The sequence below is a fragment of the Monopterus albus genome, unplaced genomic scaffold (genome assembly GCF_001952655.1).
Source record: "Monopterus albus unplaced genomic scaffold, M_albus_1.0 scaffold106.1, whole genome shotgun sequence".
Classification (NCBI taxonomy): Eukaryota; Metazoa; Chordata; class Actinopteri; order Synbranchiformes; family Synbranchidae; genus Monopterus; species Monopterus albus.
In genome coordinates this window covers 2,359,196-2,379,350 of record NW_018127986.1, presented here as the reverse complement: position 1 = coordinate 2,379,350, position 20,155 = coordinate 2,359,196, and the positions used below count along the sequence as shown (strand labels likewise).

The following is a 20,155-nucleotide window of genomic DNA, read 5'->3' as shown; positions in this document are numbered from 1 at the left end:
GCATTCCCCCGGAGGAGCTGGAGGAAGTGTCTGGAGAGAGGGAAGTCTGGGCATCTTTGCTTAAACTGCTGCCCCTACGACCCGGTCCCGGATAAGCGGAGGAAAATGGATGGATGGATGGATAAAATAGTACCAAAGACAACACTCTCTGCAGACAAAATATCTGCAGGAGTTGTACTTTTTTATTAACAGAGAATAAGATAAATTAATGAAAATCAAAGGCAGCATTCAGAAAGAAATCCAGTGAAAAAGCTTAACCAAATAAGAAACATCACAAAATGATTTGTGTTGAAAGAATATGTTGACACTTCTGATTTGCTGCCACTGAAGAGCAGATTTGTGAAAAAACCTGCTACAACTGGATTTAAGAGGTTCATACTGTACATGGCTGAGGAAATATGGCTGTTGACAGGTGTGAAAGGACTGAACAACTGAGACTGAATGGTTCAGCATTCCTCTACTTTAAGTAGACTGAAAAAATAAAAATGCATCTTAAATGAACACTGCAGAAGTCAGATTCATTATCTGAAGTGTGTTGATCTAGAACATTCATGGTTACTCAGTTTTCTGTGGATGTAGTATGCACACTGTATTTAAAGGGAACAAAACGATCATTCATTTTATTCATGGTACTGTTATTTCCCTCCCAGCTGACTTATTTATTCTCACTTGTTTCAGCTTGAGTTCATCTCTCACCAAAACACTTAAGGTCAGCTGTGAACCTCCTCTGAGATATTGACTGCCCCGCTGTCAAACCGCTCCATGGTACCAATACTCAAGTCCAGTCAGTCTGATCAAATGCTGCATGAATTTTCACTTTAATTTGGTTTCCACTTGAAAGGCCAGTGAGCTGGGATCGAATGATATCAGATTCCCTTGCCAGCAGGATCCTGTCATCTTGCATCTAACACAACATGTCAACACCCCTCAGCCGCTAAACCTACATGATACCAAGTACACACACCGATACATAATGTAAATGTTGTTTAAAAATAATCAGCCCTTAAAAAGGAGCCTGTGCTCTGTTGAATATTAAATTGAAAGTATAATTAATTTTGTTCTAGTCCCATTTGCTTGTAAGCAAATTAATGTACAGTAAAACTAAACGGATATTTGAATGGCTGCACTACTTTTAATATTTTGACAAACTGTGGCAGAAACTTTTACTTTTGTCATGTAGCTGCATTAAACTGCAGGAAAAGAACATCTATGTTACCTTTACCTAGTTCAGCATACATAAATCTGGCATTCAAAGATGAAATCGGGTACCTTTACCTAGTTCAGCATACATAAATTTGGCATTCAAAGATGAAATTAGGCTTCCTCCACAGAAAACAGGACAGTGAAAACAGGGCCACAGTGATATTAAGTAGGTGAGACTGCAGTGCAGCCCTTGGCTGGTTAGTGAGACAGAACATTTGGCCATTTTTGTTATGTAGCACAACCCATTTAGTAGCCAAATACCTGTGGCTTTAATTCTGACAGAGCTGCCTGCTTGTCCTGCATCTTTCCTATATAATCAATCAAATCCTGAATTGGAGAAAAGACGTAGGATACAAACAATAGTTCAGCATGTGGAAAACCGATATGGAAATGTTTGGCAAACACCAGTCCAGTTGTGCTGTTTTAACGCAGCTGCAGACAGACTGACTGGACAGAAAGGTAGAGGAGTGCAGTGTTTGTGTCTAATGTTGACAGATTTTGTCCCACGTGTCAGTTACTGTCAGGTGATTAAAGAAAGGTGACAGGGAAATTTGAGAAGGTGTTCAAAACACAAAATTTTGGTAAAAACTTTCTTTCCTGTCTTGTGCCCCCTTGACATCAGATGTCCTCAAAGAGAGATGTTTGACCTGTACTGAGACATTCAAAACTGCAAGCCTGCTCTTGTGTAAATGTATTCTTGAGTTGACATCTCTTTCGTTTTACTGACACTTTTGCGAGATGTTCATCCAACCACACAGGTATGAGACTCAAGGTAATTTATGTACTTAAGTTGAGGCGTCAGTCAGACATGCCCTGCAGCTACACTACTGTGCTTTCACATGTGACAGGTATCATATTTCTGTCTGTTAACAACGCTGCCTAATTATTTCTTTAGTCTACATCAGCAGAAAACTAAGGATTTGTTTAAACTTTACTGTCTTAAATTACAAGTTGAAAGTTGCATTTCAGACATTTTATCACTAGTTGGTGTCATTCAGCATTCAAAGATGTGACATGTGTGTCGATGTACAAATACATAAATCAGTTCTACAGCAGATCATCATTGTTTCCCTTGTTTGTTAGCTTTATTCATATTATATTTGATACAGTATATAATCAGAATGTAACGATATGTTTAATTTCATGATACTGTGATAGAAAAAAATGTTTTGATAATGTTGTGGGACTATGATGGTATCTACATATCATTATAACTGTGTTCAAGTCACAGAATATGAATATACATAGCGGGAGCTCCACTGTCGACCTTTAGAGCTGTTGTGTGGTGGTATTAAAGTTTTCCTGTTTCAAGAAATGACATGGGCCAAAAGGAAACTGACAAATGCTGAACAATTTGCAAATACTGCTGGATGAAAACAATACTAGCCCTGTTTAGGACTGAGACAATCCTGGACACGTCTCACATAACCAGACAGGACACGACAGTGCACAACACTTTAACGGAGATGGGCAAACAAACCTGATACACATACTCAAAAACAAACAGTTAGTAACTGCCCTTAAAATCTTTTTTCTTGAAAAGTAAACCACAGTGTTTGAAAATCACCTCCATTAATGCACAAATCCCACCTTTATGTGGAATCAGACAAATTAATAGATCTCATCTCATGAGACACAAATAAGTAGTTCCAATTTAGTCTCAAAGACCTAAATTAAAGAAGACTGGATTATAAATAGCAACACATTGGTATATACAGTTTAGCTGTGTTTTGTAAAAAAAAAAAAAAGACTTTGAGGACATATTTAAATTAATACAATAACCTATAATAGTTTTGTTTTTTTTACTTAGTTTTTTAATTTGAAGTTTTATTAAGGCCTCTCAAACACTCATTAATCCCAGCACAACATACAGTACCATCCAAACCACCATGCTAAGAGTACACGAGACTTGGATTCCTATAAAATCCTCTCTAATTAAGGTGTGACCTTAGGAGGGGCGCTGGACTGTGACATGGTATCTCTAAATCTGGCACAACTCCTGGGAGAGGATGAGATCTCTGTAGCTGGAAATTGAGGAACTTTGCAGGGCTTTGAGCATTCATGACTCAGTGAGGACTTGATGTAATAAAAGTCTGTGATGAGTGGGAATAGAAATGCACTGGAGGCACCTTCAGGGACTTTTTTTAAGCAGAAGTAACAGCAGATCCAAAAACATCTACGGTATGTATAGCTGAACCAAACTGAAGGAAATGCTTCAGACCTTTCATTATAAATAAATGAAGCACAAGGTTTTGTTTACATTTGTTTATCACCAAAATGCATTATATACTGACTACCCTTAAAGCCTATTGACATTTTTGAATACAAAAGTTACCAATTTGTATGGGAATTCATTTGAGAACCTCTTTCCACACACCCATATAAAGAATACTTCCATCCTCTACATGACGTCAGAGACCACTGCTAACATTGACTACCCAGAGGTTTTCTTATATTTCTGTCTTCATATGCTAACATATTTTTATACAAGTTTAGGCCTTAATTCATTCAACAACAGGAAAAAAATGGCAGGATGTTTTCTGAAAAATGTGAACTGCCTGTTGTGTTGGGCTTTGAGCACCCTTGGTATGGATTGTTAGGCAAGTAGGCAGCAGAGCTGGGCAGACTGGAGGGCTCTGCGGTGGTAATGTGCTGCTGATGCCTCTCCAGTACGACTGGTGATGGGCAGCAGCTTAGAGCTGGCAGGAAAGAAAGGGACACAGTGGCACAGAGAGTACTGCACATGTCGGTAGTGATTACATCCTGCTTCAGAAACGGTCAGGGGTCAGGCTGAACGTGTGCTGGCAGCTTCCAGTGCCAAACGGATTGTATTCCCAACACTGAACAATGCTTTCTCCTTATGTTGCTCCAGGCTGTGTGGGCAGCTTCACTTTCACACTGTCGCTGCTTCTCAATATTTGAAAATCAAACTTCTCTGTTTCTGGCTATTTTCTGTATGCTGGTGAGTTTTTGAATCATTCTTTAGCTTTATTCACTAAGGTGAAAAAAAAGCTCTGTGTTCATATTTAATTCATCAAATCTAAATGACAATTTATGACAATGTAAAAGCAGTTGTACTGTAGGACCTAGCAACAAATGCTTTGAGTTGTGTGTTAATTCTCAGATTAAATCAAATACAACACTGAGTCACTGATTCTTTAAATTATTTGTTTTACTATAAAGTTTGCTTATTCAATGTTGTTTAAAAATATATATTGTAGACACTGAATTGCTTGTTCACTCACAGGGAAACACTTTCAGTAGTTCACTTTGAGATTTAAATAGTGATAGCTGCTTTCACAGTCATCTGAATAAACTCCAGGACACTTATGGAAATTACTCACCATCCTCTCGAGACTTTTGAATAAATGCATCAACGCCACTTTCTCCGTAGTTTCCCTCTGAAGCCACAGTGGAGACATAGTTCCAGTGCATGGCTTTGACAATGTCCACCATGGCCTGGGCCTGATAGGTGTCTGGAGGAACCACCCGGGAGAAGAAGTCATAACGGGTGTTGTCACTGAGCTCTGGAGCTGTGGAGGCATAGCTCACCTGAGGGATCTAGAGAAGAAGGACAGAGATCTAGTTACACATGGTACAATTAATGCATAATGTTCTTTGTGTAAATTAATTACATATACAGCAGGAAGGTTCCTTACTGTTTTCTGCATAATTATAATATGACACCTAACTTATCTGCTGCAATCACCTGCTCCCTGGTGGTTATTCACCCTCTGTAGTTGAGGTGCTGTTGCTTTAAATAGTCCTGATGATCACGGACTTAGCCACAATACTCTTTGAGACGTGTTTTTCACACCAGTCAGGCAGCAAGAATCTTATCATGAATTCACACTTGTCTCTAACATAATGTGAGATTTATTTGGTGTTGCAAAACACAAACACAAGATGAGCTCCAATAATACCTAGTGGCAGAATTCATAAAGCCATTACTGTAATGCATAATTGGAAAGCTATAATTAGAATGTAACCTTACTGTATTATGGTACTTAGAAGTAGACCATAATAGGGTCAAATGTTTAGGGATAACTTGAGAGGAGGAAAGATAATTGAAAGCAAGTCAGACTCACTGAAAAGTGCCTTAGATCATCTTGATATATTCTTTTCATAAATTTTAAAAATACATTGCAAGCAGGTAAAACCAACTAAAGGTGTCATTACATGTGGTTGTTAGAAAATGTTCAGCTCCCTGTGTTCTTTAGTTCTGCTACACCTTTCTGAAGCTATGTCTAGCAGGAAACACCAAGTTAGTGTGTAAGCCTAACTTCTGCTTGCTCAAATAATTTCAGATTTATGGCTGTCATAGCTTCTGTGATGTTTCTATGGCTTTTGTGCAGCACAGTTGGGAAGTTAACTGGCCAGATTTTATGACATTCAATCATTTGTTTCATGGTTTAACTTTAAATATGGACATACGTTTTATGGTGATGCATTTTTTTCCTCGTGCTTCTCTGAGGTTGATAAATCCAGGCAGTAGATGTTAGGGTCATGTAATGTTTTAAACCAGAATAGAGTTTGACTACATCTGAATCAGTGGGTAAGCATTTTCTGATGTGCACAAACCAGCCCAGTATTAGAGTAGACTTCTTGTTCTTAGGGCATTTATGTCTTAATCCAAGGAATCTTCATAGTAAAAATCCTGAACGTAATACACAAACAAAAGAACAGTTGTTGGGGAAAAAAATGACCAAAGAAGCCTATTTGGAAGTTTTTCTCTGTTTAAATAATCAGGATAACCATTTCCAAAATTTACAATTTGCTATAGGTAGTGTCCACCTGATTTGTGAAATGATTTTACTGTGCTTTTTCATCAGATGACTGACACATGAATGACATGTCAATCCTTTTCAGATACTGTTTCTCATGGCACCTCAGTGTAGTTCTGGGGCCAAATACTGTCACTTTTGAACATCCCTACTGAGATGGAGGGATAAGCTCAGTCTGACAGTAAAAACACTTGCAGTATGCTACAGAATCCATCATTTCTTACAGCTTATGAGGTGTATGACTGTATCTACCTTTTATAAATCAGATTTTAAAATAAGAAGCAAATGTTTTGGACTTTACCTACCAACACTTTACTTAAATACGCTCCACTAAGTGCAGACAGACCACTGTGAAAGTGATATATTCCCTCCCTCTCAGCAGAGAGCTTTGATGTAGTCAACTGCAATACTACACTGATCCTACTACTGCTAAGTTCCTTGCTTGTCCTTGCAGCCTGTAGAGTATTAGGAGCACAGCTTTTCAATCTGTATCCATGACCTACAGTTGCTAACATCTAATGTAACTCTTCATGCTTTTGCTGAGGATCCACTGGGTGAAGCCAGAACCAGAGGGCAGCAAGCACAGAACTTGTAATCAATAAATGTTATTTTATTGTAGTAGTGTATTTTTGAGTTGTATCAATCTTCCCTTTGTATCAAAAACACTGGACATTTTGAGGTTCATATATAAATATACTGTGCATCACATGTACAGGTATGGCTTTATAGCTAAGGATTTGTGATATGGTGAACCTGCCAATCAAAGGCAGCCTTGTTAACTCCATTTTCTTTCACAGAAGAGAAGGGACAGGAAAGAGAGCTCTCTCTGTGGTAATGTTGCATGTCAGCCTTAAGGATTGTCCCTGGCTATCACATTGTGATGTGTCCACACAGATTTTCTGTATCAGTTGTCTTATTTTGAGCTTAAATTGCTTGTGCAGACTGCATTGCTTCGTGAACTGTGAGCACTGAATGACATCCATGTTGGAGGCAGACATTATTCCTCTGGGACTGTCTCATAGACACTATTCTTGACAGAATCTGTGGCATGTGCTGTGAAAGCCTCCTGCAGATCAGTGGCAGCCATCTGAGTTGTTGATTTAACATCTGGTGATCACAGCTAGCTGATGTACACCTGGCCCCCACATTTGCTCACTATCTGATTTGACATTCGGCATAAGTTTTCCTCTTTGCATCTGTGTTTCTCTGTCTGGGAGGCAGTAAAAGTGTGAACCTTTTTTTTCTCACTCCTTTGACGTCATGAGACGGGATCTAGCAAACTGAAATTAAAGTGTTGTGCAAAGGTGTTTGGAAGGTGTTAATTATGTCTCATTTTAGATTATTTTAATGTTCTAGCACAGTCTTGGTTCCTGTGTCAGGGTGAAAGATGCAGTGTGTGGTCTTTGGAATAAAAACTTAGGTGATAACATGTACAAAAAAGTCTGGCATAAAATATCAGTCAACAGATTAGAAACACCTTCCAGGTCATTTGACGCAGCACTCAGTCACTGGTATTTTCTTCACTATTGGTAATTCCATCCCAGGTTTGGTCTTGAATACCATTTAAAGTGGTTTTTAAAAGCCTTAAGTTTAACTTGTGTATAGCTGTTGACACCCTGTCATGGTTTTTGCAACTGCATTTGAATAAACTTTCTGGATTGCCTGACCTTCATGTCTTAAAGTAATGATGGCCTGTCATTTCTGTTTACTTAGTTGAGCGGTTCTTGCCATCACATAGATTATCACAGCAGTCAGATAGGTCAAAATTTTCTGTAGACCAGCACTACATTGGAAAACAGCTGATGGCCACAAACATGTTAAGATGGCAAGGAATTCCACTTTTTAACTTCTGACAACTGAAACTTCTTTTAACTGAAAAGCATTCCAGGTGGCCACCTCATGAAGCTGGCTGAGATGTTGCCAAGAGCAAAGCGAGACATATTTAGGTTTGCTTCCACTTTTTTGCTTGCTACTTAATTCCATGTGTTATTTATGTTGTGGTTTGTGTCCTGCTTCCTGTTTTGTGCATTTATTTTTGGTTAGACTTCCTGTCCTATGTTACCTGCCCCAGCTTTACCCCTGTTCACAATCACCATTCATGGTTTCCACCTGCTGCCTGTTATCCTCTGGTCTCCCGTCGATATATCCTCATCACTTCCCTCACAATGGTTGTTGGTTCATTTTGTCTCCGCGCCTTGTTGCCCCCTGTCCTCTGCTTGCTCTCTCCTTTTGCCACACCCTGTTTGTCCATGTACTCTTGTAAGTTTGACGCTGTCTCCTGTTTGTTCCTTTGTGATTGTGACCCTGGCCTGTTGGCAGTTCTTTTGTTGGTTTCTCCAGTCTTGCTTTAGTTTCTTACCCTGCTCCCTGACCTACTGTTTAGTTTTTTTGGACTTCTTTGTTTCTCTTGTCAGGATGAGCTTATGTATTTTTCCCTTTTAGTCTTGTTCTCTATTATTTAATAAAGCCCTACTTGAACCTTCCCTTGCCTCTGCACATTGGGTCCTACCTAGCGCTTCACCATAACAATTTAATTGTTCTTGTTATTATTAGTGTGTATTACAATAGCTGTTTGAAACTTTTTTCCTGAAAAACCCACTTATAGGATAGAATGTCGTGTACAATACAGTTCACTTAAACAAAAAAGCCTGGGCAGGTAAATAAGAATTGGGTTTTAAAAGTGCTATATTGTTTGGCAGAAACATCTTGCAATACTTTAAAAATATCCAAGTAAATGTTTTGCCATTGCTTTTTAAATGTACCTCCTTTTTTTTGTTGTTGTATTTTTTAATTTGGCTGCTGTCATGTGTTGTGGTACTGTCATGATGTGTCTAGTCTCATATCTGCCAAGAAATGCAAGCTGTATTTTTCACTTGAGGGATTTTCACTGCTGTAACAATCTCACAATTTCACCATTCTGTCAAGAACCAGGACAGGAAGAGCTTATCATGTTTGTGTTGGCAAGATTTCTTGTTCACTGCACTATAGCAATAGTCCTGAACTGTGTGCTTCCTTCATTAGCACAGTCACTGCTTAGTCCTGAGTCAAGAAATTAAATTCCCCAGCAAAGGCCCCCTGGTTTCCTTCTAGAGGATCAAAAGAAACAAGGATTGGGAGGTAAAATAAAGATAAGTTGTGAAAAGAGAATGTGCCATATGCAGGAAAGGAGAGAATATCTTGGCAGGGGTTTGGTGCAACTGAATTTAGTATGGCTAGGTAGACTCGCAGCCGCATTCAGTGGTAAATATCTTAGTAGGTTGTTCTCATGTTCTCATGGCTCCATTGTTTGTACATTTACCATCTGTTCAGGCTGAGACTGAAGCAGCTGAGCTTTCTGTCCTCTTATGTGAGCTCTGTGTGACCCAACCACTTCATATGGAGTATACTAACACAGTATGTTTCTCCCCTACGTTTATAGAACTCTAATCTGAACCGCCTCACCCCAACACTATCCATTTAATTGCTAATGGGCTTGGGAAATGTGCTTTAATTGCTGTGATGTGAGTCTCAATGAGATTTTTGATGCAGATTTAATGCCCAAATCACTTTCTTTAAATAACTGTGCCTTTTTTAAAATTCAATGAGCTCATTTGGCACTGCATCAATGCAGGAGTAATGATGCTCATTAGAAATATTATACATCTGTACTGTTTGCTGGAGAAGAAAAATCAAAAGCTTTACTCGAGAAATGTTTCATTAAATACTTCCTGCGGATATGTTAGCAGTATATTTTCAGAACCATCAAAACAGAAAGAGAAACGTTTGCATTAGCTACCTTGAGTGTTAGTCTTACTGACAGTTGAATAGGACAGGTGTTGATTTTCATCTAAAGATATTAGGTAAAACAACAACTGAGATGTATACGATGTTTTCAGCATGTCAGATTCAGTTAAAATCATGGATTATCCAAGCTGTAACTAGACAGGACAGGCCCATCAAGATCTGGATTTCCCTGGTAAGAGATACTCTATCTGAAGACGTTTAGAGTTTTTGTTGTTTGTTTTTTAGCCTTTCCAAAATCAGAAACACAAGCATTTTGTACCATTACACCCATTGCATTAGATCCAAGATACTATTATACTGGAGTTTACAGTTCTACACACTGACAACTCAGACATATTTGTTAATTGTTAGTGGTAAAGGTGCCCTGTGGTGCTTTGCAAATAAATAAAACTTGTTTACATTTAGTGTTATTTACAAAAACAGTATGTAGGCTATCCTAAACATTACGTGGTGTATTCATCCCTTCTCATATTCACATTTGCAAAGTTTTTTTTAAATATTTTTAAGTCCAACATTGAACAGATCCATTTTTAATTGTTTACTGTTCTTCCCTGTCTTTATGCATCTTGGTGTGTTACTGCCACTTGTAGATTTATGGAATAGTATGACACTATTGACAGGTCTGTGTATTGTGTCACCTGCATGCACACATGCATGCACAAATGCACAAAATGGTACCCCCCCCCCCATAGAGAAACAGTCCCTTAGCGCTACTAGAGGTCAAAAACTCCGCAGAGGACCTTTACGTTTGACAGAGCCATTTATTTGTCCTCATCCTAAAAGCATTTTCTTTTACAAATGTGCTTGAGATTACCAAAGATAAAACATACATCTTATAAAGATAAAGCATAACATTTTACATTTTTTATAACTGAAATATAACACTAGGTCCTATGAAGCTTAATCCTGCACCAAGAAATATGAAGCTCTTTATTTATCCTGTTTGCCTGTCACATGCAACTTTACCATCATTTTTGTCATCATGCATATTTAAGAGCCATAAATAAATAGTTTAAAACTATTTATCTTGAAAAGTAGGTGACTGGGTTCAGTGGGTAGAGCACTTGTCTCCCAATCAGAGGGTCGGAAGTTCGAATCTCGGTGCCTGCAGTCCACATGTCGAAGTGTCCTTGGGCAAGACACTGAACCCCCCATTGCCCCCGATGGTTAGAGCCATCGGTTGAGCTGATGCCGCAGATGGCTGCCTCAGTTCTGTACCGGAAACAAATTTCTTGTGTGCAACATACTGGGCCAAATCAAAGTGGTATCCTTATCCTAAGTACTAAAATAAAATAAAAATAACTGCAGCTGATAAAATCTGACGCAATCATTTTAGCTGACAAAATTAACAGTCCTCAGTGAATAAAAACCCAACTTCTATATACTACGCTGCGAAGTAAAAGAACTATTGTTTCCAAAATTACTATGAATATTGAGTGGTCAGTGTACCACTATTACTACTGTAAACTGCATATGTGCAGTGCTAGCACAAATACAGACATAATGACAGGAGGAGGGATAGGCCTTGGCAAACACTCAATCCCCCCGGGCCCTTCACCTGTCAGTATTCTTGAGATAAATAATACCAGTAATCTGAGTGATGGTGCTGTGGCTTCATTTATAATGATTTTACACTCATTTCGTCTATTATTCAGATAGAGCCAAATGTAGTTATACCTACCCTCTCAGGAGCACTGCAGAGCCAAATGGCTGACACTCATCAGCACCTTAGGCACAATGTGCGATCTTCATCATTCAAGTAAGAACAAGCTGAATATAACACTCGATGTTATCCAGTGAGAGGCCTCGAGTTAGCGAGTCCCTGCAGAGTACATTCGTACCCCATGAAAAGTTGCACAGAGCGCTTCCTGGCGTATTGATTGATCCAACCAGTGTGTTGTAGAGAATTTTTATGTGCTTTCACATTCTGAGCTACTCAACAGTTTGTGTTCTTGTTATTAAGACACTTCACTTCTCCCAAGCTGTCTCTACAGCCTGGCTTAACCTTTTGACTAACTGCAGAACCACCCTGCTGAGTCAAAAAGCATACAGAGATCTTTCCACCCATCCCTTACTGAGATTAATATGTTGGGATTAAAGTGAACAATGCAAGCTCCACATAGACATTTGGGTTCATGAATCAAAGTCTGATACCACAGGTGCTTATTTTGCACTTTTTAACATTCTGTGTTTACAGTTCCCAGTAGATGAACAGCCTCTTGAGAATCATTTCTTCATGGCAGTATTGCCTTTGACCTGCTGCATGTCCTTTTAGCATACAATATGACTATTTAACTAAAAGGGGGGAAAAGATGTTGAATAGGTAGCCATTCACTGTCCTGTTCTGAAAATACAGAAGGAACACATCCTCCACTCATTTTTGTGCATATGTGCTATTTAAAATGTGTGATTTGTTATAGTTTATCAAACAAAGATTAGCACAATGTACTGATGGCAATGTGATCTCACCTAACTCTGTGTGCAGTCAACACAGAAGCTGGCTAAGCAGCTCGACATCACGCTGTAGAGCCCTCAACTTTTGTGTTCTTCATAAAATTCAATCTTTTATAGAATCCAGAGACTCTAAAGCCCCAGACAGAGAGAAACTGCCAGACATTACTGTCAACAAATGCACTTATTGTTCTCAAAGGATGGAAGCAAAACATAGACATTAAGAGCTGTGTTAAACCACTTTGGCAGTGCTCCCACTTTCAGTTCAGTGAAAGCTTTACAGTGCAATGCTTGGAAAAATGTGTATTTTATGTGAAATTTATATCTAAGAGTCTGAGATTGTCTGAAAGATCTCAGTATTTGCTACTCGGCACACTGTATTTACCCTCAACATTTTATACAGTAGTGCCTGATAATATTCTGTACAGCACATAGTTAGCTAAAGTCCAGCCATCTTAAATTGTTGGCTGGTCCATCATGAGACTTTGACCAGTCCTTGACAAGTCCCCATCTGGTCTCTGCTCTGAGTGTGGCAGAAATGTCCTGTCCCCTTCTGACATAGAGAATGGAGCACGGCCATGTTACCACCCCTAAGCACTGTGTGTGGAATCTGGTTGCAATGCTGTATATATCTGCCAGAAGGAGCAGTGATTGTTGTTTATTGTAGAGGTGGGCTGATAATTTGAACCCTATGTCAAAGTCCAGAACTGGGGCCGTGCACAGTTTTACCATTGTGACTCAGCAGAAGCTCCATAGAAGGGGCACTGTGATCATATTATTTATATAAATGCTTTTCTGCACACATTCAGGAGAGCTGTTGAACACAATTTCACAGTTTATATGGCAAAACAGCTGCTTTCAAGATGAGCCTAGCACCATTGCTTAACTAAAATAAATGTTTAAAAAGCTTTCTTCTGTGAGATTTAAGGGCTGCTTCAGAAATTTCCATCTTGTACTTAGGCACTTTTCTGCAAAGCAGCAGAAGGTATAGTGTACTGATATGTTTAATCTTCCATTTACAAAGCAGTGTGGTCATGTGTGACTTCCCTGAAATGTGCATAATGAAAGGCGTAGTACTGTACCTTTTCTTTGCGTGTCTGACCAGGATATCACACATGATTAATAGGACATCATTGTGTGTGTATGCATATAGTTGGGAAGGTCTGTGTAGTCTTCTTTTAGACAGAGATTCCACTATACTGGCGTTAAGATGGCCCTTATTTATTGTAATTTTATTTACACTGGACTAAAAACAGCCGTCATAATGTTCTGAGATCTCTATGAGTGCGAGGAGCTGGTGGGCTGTAAACAAAGCAGATAGCTTGCACGAAGATCTCGCACATACACAATTGACTCTTGCCTACTTCAGATGCTATAAAAACTTATGGTTGCTTGGAGCAACAATTTTAGCAAATATGCCGATCTTGACAGACATTAACAATGAGTACAGGAAATTAATTGTGGGTTTTCATTTCTGCGGGGAGATTATTGAAAATGGCCGACCTTATCCTTTAACTTCCAGCAACTGCTGTTGTCTTCTGTTAAAGATGCATGTTGTACAATCATTGTGGCCCATTATCTTTAGATTGTCCTGTGAATTTTTTGATAGGGAAGATGAATTTGAAGATGCTTTTCCTTCAGCAGAAGAAGAGAAATACAGTTTGTTAGCCTTTGGGGTGCCTTGTATTTTATGTAGAACAACTCATTTACATGTGTGAGGATTAGAGCTTAATTGATTAATCAGGTGATGCTGTGTAAGCTCTAGTTTATATCCCATCATACCTCATACTGATTGGTTTGCATCCTTTCATCAAACATCCCCAAGTCTCTTCCACTTCAATGTTCTGAGAACTGATTTACAAGTTTTGCAGTTCTGAAAGCCCTGGGGGTGGTGTGATGTACTTACCAGTCTATACAACTGTTTTTAGCATTCGTTTACTCACGCGCGCACACACACACACCCCAATTGCAGTTCAAAACACTAGCCAGCAGCCATTTCTGCATTGCCGTGATTTGCAATTTAATGCAAAGACTTATATCTTTGTATTTAAAAAAAAGAGAGACAGAGAACAGGCACGATATACTAGATCAAATATTTCTCCTTCTTCCAGATGTGGGCCGTTCCATTTCATTTTCAGTCTTTTATCACAAAGAGGTAACTCATGATTCCTACTTTGCCTTAGTATAAAACAAAACAAAAAAGATGTTGCAGCTGAATTAAGTATTTGATGGGACCTAGCACTTGTTGTTTATCCCATGTTCTCGAAGCCACTATGCGCTGTTTTTACACAGGATTGTTTTTCTGTTTAAGTTTGGCAGTCATTAATTTGAGCAGTGGCAACAGTGATTAACTGTCTCATTACAAATTGAATTAGTAATTGAGTTTAGCATGCAGGTGATCTCAACTAAAGGCTGAGAATATTGTGAGATTTGAACTAAATGATATTTGTGATTAATGAATCATTGCACAAACAGTAGCGTACCTGTTTACCAAAGTAATTTAAAGGAACTTGTAAAATGGTCTGGCAGACTGAATGTAGTGAATAAGCATTACAGCCATTGCATTAAAAACCAGCACAAAAAAAACCACAAAAAGTTGAATGTGTGATCAAAATACCAATGAAACTTTTCAAATGTGGACATAAAAATCCCTCTCTGTCCCAAATGAGTAAAGTTCTATAAAATATCACTAAGCTATGAAAAGCCTGACTTCTGTGTGAAAGGTCAGGGAGATTCGCAACAGAGGATTACTAAACATGAGATATAATGAAAAGCCTGGGTATATTTGCAGTTAACACAGTGAATATCTCTCATGCATTCAACATCCCTGAACTGGTGCCCTTCTCTGTCTCATCTCCCAAGGCAACAGACAGTTTCTTTTGCAGTGGTTCAAAAGTCAGCAATGAACGAAAAAGGGGAACATTCTCAATAGTGTATTGGGATATGAAAGGATTTAATATATTTTGGGATATACTTTATTTTGCTCTAGGCCAATCTTAAAAATCATGAGATTAGTGGCTCACAAATCAACAGTATATTGGGTTGTCTGTTGTTCCTGCATGCAAAACATAAATTCTTGAGGAATTTAAACATTTGCTAAGCATATTAGGGGATATTTACTAAAGTTTTGTGGCTCATGTTCTGGTGCTAAGTGGTGAACGAGCATGTTAATATTAACTATGAGGCCACAGTGGGGTTTTTCAGCAGTAAAACTGTCAAAATGTGGCTCCACAGGAATTTGCGTGCGGGGTCTCATGCAATATGTATTTTAAAGCATCCAAGAGATCGTCATAGTTAAGAGCACACATGAGGAGGGAGAGGGGTTTTGTAAATTGCATCATTCAACAGAGGTGAATGTGAGGGACTTTTACAGGCTTTCAGGTCAAACTATGCTTCAGTTAATGAATGAAATAAAAGATTATTTGACTGGCAGGAGACTATGTGACTTCAGATCTGAAATGCATTTGTTGTTTTCTTCAACCAAATTAAAGCTTGGTCGCTGTAAACTCAGACTTTCTTCTACACATCCTCTCGGTCCACACATACGCAACAGCCTTCAGGCAGCAGGTCCAAAGTGGAGTTGTATTTAAATTAACGCAGCTGCAGCTGTGCCCATTTACATCTTCAGTGCTGGTAAATACGCCACTAAATAAAAACAATTGTCGAACCACTAATGCAGCGGTGTTTTTCTCTCTAGGCCAGTTCACAGTTACCTTGTGTTGTCATAAACCTGGTCCATTCTTTTGTCACTGGTTTATGTCCTGAAATAAATCCATCCCACACCAGTTCATCAGAGCTTTTGTTTTTGGGCCTCCGGTTGGTTGGCAGTAGCCATAAACATTATCAGCAGGCACAAACATTTGTTGACAGACAGCGCCGAGAACATGGAGATAATTAAAAATGATGAAATCCCAACAAATGATTTTTCTGAGTGTGCACCCAAACCTGATGGGAAGTATCGTGAAAAATAAAGAGATGTCTCCTGCACATTCAGATAGCCTCATTTAACCAATTTCATTTCAAATACGGCTTTAAGCAGTTTCATTATACGCAGAAAATTATTCTAGATTATTGTATTTCTGTTAGAAAAAGTAGCAGGACATGTGGTCTGTAGTACAGCAGCACTGCATGAAAAATGATCATTTTGTCAACATTAGTAACCCACAGGCTTAATAGCCAACTTTCCAATATTTGGACTCATTCAGAAAAGAAGAGGTTTCTACAGAAACCAAATGAAAAGGCCATTTGTGTGTTAATTCAGTTTCTGGGAGAGAGGCAAACACTATGCTGGCAAGTGTTGTATTTCAAATTGTTTGTTTTCTGGAGCTGCACAGTATGTGAAAAGATTTTTTGAGGGGTTATATTACAAATATACTGGTTGAGTCTGCACACTGAGGGGAAAACACTGAAACAATGACCACTTAACAGTGCTGTTACAACAACCAAAGCAAATAGAGTTATAATATTGCAAATCATTGATATTGTCTTATTGTCTTTTCTCTGCCAACAACGTATTGGTGGAATTTCCAAATATGAGTGTGTTTACAGTTTGTCTGGGAAAAGGACATAGACATAGTCCAATATGTCATCTACTGATGTGCTAATTCTTTAGTTGTAAATGTCAGAATTTAGATCTGATAGGTCATCCCTTGGTGGAACATGTGTTGTTGGGCTTTTGTAAAGATGAATGCATGCTTAGTGGGGAAGGCATGCTCTATCAGTGGTAGGGGAATGGGCAAAAACTTACTTAAAAGTATAGTCAATAATTCTAATTCATTATGTATTTTGTCAAATTCAGCAGCTGTCCACACATTCCTCTTGCTGTCTGTCCAGTTGGTGTGCCCTGAACACCTTGTGTGTTTGTATACAGTCCTAGCTTTGTAAATGAGACTGTGACTTAAGAAAGGGGATGTTTATAGGATTAAATGTCAGGACTTGTGAAAAACTGAGTTTAAATATATTTGGCCAAGGTGTATGTAAACTTCAGACTTTGACTGTAAATTCCCAGCAGGTAGACCACAGGGAGCCACTCCAAAATTAGGCATCATCAGCTCCATTTACAGAAGGGATGTCCCAGATCTTATCACTAACACTACTTTTTCATGAGGGGGGAGAGAAAAAGGGAGAGGGAGACACCATGGAGGGTGTCTTCCCTGCCCCATACTTCTTCATTTATCGGAATTTATGACAGATTAAATTACCACGTTCTTCATATTCATTGCACAATACTGTATCAAATTACTGTCTGTCTGAATGAGCTGCATATGTGAGCAAATGAACTTGGATTTTCTTTTTTTGTAGTCTTTCGTGCACACACTGGGAAAGTGTGCCAGGTTAGGTTAGACTCTCAGGATTAAATAGACAAGTGGAGTCAAGTGCAATTACAATTATAAAATGTTCAATAGCTCTACAACCTTAAATAATAATAATGATAAAAAAAACACCCATTCAGGCCACTTACCTTTGTGACATCACATTCAGGGGCCTCTTCATTTCAGTACCAATACTTTACAGTGATTTGCATTTAAACTGTTGATGTAAGCTCTCTCCTATCTCAACTGTCCAGGTGTGTACAAACTATACATGTAATAAACTTAAGTTTGCTTCATACCTGGCTAATGTAAAAAAGTATATAAAGGTGTAAATATATTTCTTTATCTTAGATAACCTGTTCTATTCATGAAGCATCCCATCATGCTTGGATCCCACCAGTTCTGTCACCACCATCATAACTGGCTAAGCACAACTGGAGGTCAGAGAAAACAAGGGCTCCCAATTGTTTGTTCACAAAGATAAACCAAGAAGCCAAACACCAAACAAAACTGAATTCAGGGTGTAATGTGAATACTTGTCCCAAGTGAACAAGGTGAACAAGTGTTGTTGAGGATGTGAAGAGCACTTCTGTCAACCAGCCAGTCAAGGCAGCCGAGCTCAAGCACCTGTTAGTAAAACTGTAACAGGGGAATATAACCGCAAACAGAAAACCTGATAAGAAAAACAATGCCACAAACAAACAAACAGGACCTGTCCAGGGTGTACATCACGTTTCACCCAGTGACAGCTGGGATTGACTTCAGCCCTCCCACGACCCTCCTCGGGGTAAGCGGTATAGATAATGGATGAACAGATGGAAAAAACAGGACAAGTCTTTGATTTAATCGTTCGCATCAGTGGACAGCCATGGAAAGTATTTCCACAGTATTAAATGTCAAACTGCACTCCAACACCACATAATTCACCTCTCTTTCCTTCAAACCATAGTGGGCAGTGCTGAGGTCAGATGTAACAGATGAGGTGGGGCAGTGTGCCATATTTTCTGTTGATCTCATCACAGATTAATGTACACTACATGCCTTATGCTGCCATTTTTAAATATGTAAAGCAGCAAACAACATAGTTCTGATCTATTTTGGTCCCATAAATGTGAAAACACTTACTCCAGGCAACTTCCTGCTCCTTTAAGCAGTGCATTAATTGTGTTTGTTTTGCACTGCAGTAATCTAAAACCTCTTGCAGTTTGGGAGTTTGTTCAAGAGACGTTGTTTCTTTGCTTGGTGTATTGGTTGAGTGTACATTTTTCTATACAGTTTGATAATTTTATTTTGAATGTGTCCCCATCTAAAGATGAATAATCCCAGTACCTAATAAATATTTGTTAAAAAGGAAAAAGTGGCATTGACTGTATCTTTTTTCATGATCCTTACCTAAATGTTCAGGACAGCCACAGACAAAGCTATTTGCCTAAAGTGACTATTATACTGTATATTCATGATGCTGTTCCACTTGCTGCCTTCCCTTGTCTACATATAAAGCAGCTCCCATGTGAAGTATAAATCAGAAGTGCTTCAAAGATGCCAAACAAATGAATAGGAAGTCTTTGGAGGAAAATCATGTCACTGGTGTAGTGATATTGCTTTCTTTACGTGCCAGTTCAGAGTGATTATGTGCAGTTTAGAGTGATCTACTACTGCTTTCGGCTGTTCCCGTTAGGGGTCGCCACAGCAAATCAACCGTTCGCATGTATACATTTGGCAAGTGTTTTACCCCTGAAGCCCTTCCTGATGCAACCCAAGTTGGGATATATATATATGCACTAATGTGAGCAATTTAGAGTCGCCAATCAACCTAACCTGCATGTCTTTGGACTGTAGGAGGAAGCTGGAGCGCCAGGGGAGAACCCACGCAAGCACAGGGAGAACATACAAACTCTGCACTGAAGGACCAAACCCAGAACCTTCTTGCTGTGAGGCAACAGCGCTAACCACTGCTCCACCATGTTCGATTAATACTGTATATAAGCAAAAATAATTTTTGAATGTTTTTAAATCAGTCCTCCTCTTTTCTGTGGTGATCCTTAGCAACCAAGCACAGACAACATGGAAACACATACAAAAGTTTTCTGTGAGCTCTGATTCTCTGCTGTGTGTGTTTGTGCGTGCCTCTCCCTCCACGTCTCACACAGATACACAGACAGGAGGTCGTGTTTTACTGAGACGTCAGTGCTCGATATGTGCAACATTAATGGTAGGGAGTAATTAATCAATCAGCTATTCACCCACTAAATCCATACAGTCCTTGCTTTGCACATTATAGCAAATTGTTGTGAACAAGAAGAAAACAAACACTCGTATGTAGTTAACAGTGGAGTTAATGGTGAATTCTGTGTATGAAAATGAATTAAATTCTTGTGGATCTGGAGACTGAGAGATAGTAGCTCCTGTACAGCAGAGCAGGAAAGTGTCTAGCAGAAAGGATGGGATGAAGCCACAGACAGTGCCCAGAGCTTCACCCTCATTAAATTAGACATTTAAATTGCCAACTGTGATATTATATGCTCCTAAACTCTGATGTTCTGGGCAGAGGATGTGAAATAATTTCATCCTAACAGAGGGTCACACTGCTATAAAATGGTTAAGAACCAACCTGTTACAGTG

General features: G+C 39.0%; 1 protein-coding gene across 1 annotated transcript in view; it reads right to left on the bottom strand.

The window, feature by feature from the left end:
• The window catches only part of LOC109966118 (metabotropic glutamate receptor 4), a 161,832-nt gene that overhangs the window by 48,694 nt on the left and 92,983 nt on the right, over window positions 1-20,155 (bottom strand). The window contains exon 3 of the mRNA XM_020610739.1: window positions 4,548-4,764. Coding sequence (XP_020466395.1) covers window positions 4,548-4,764 — 217 coding nt within the window. The remainder of the gene's footprint in view (window positions 1-4,547; window positions 4,765-20,155) is intronic.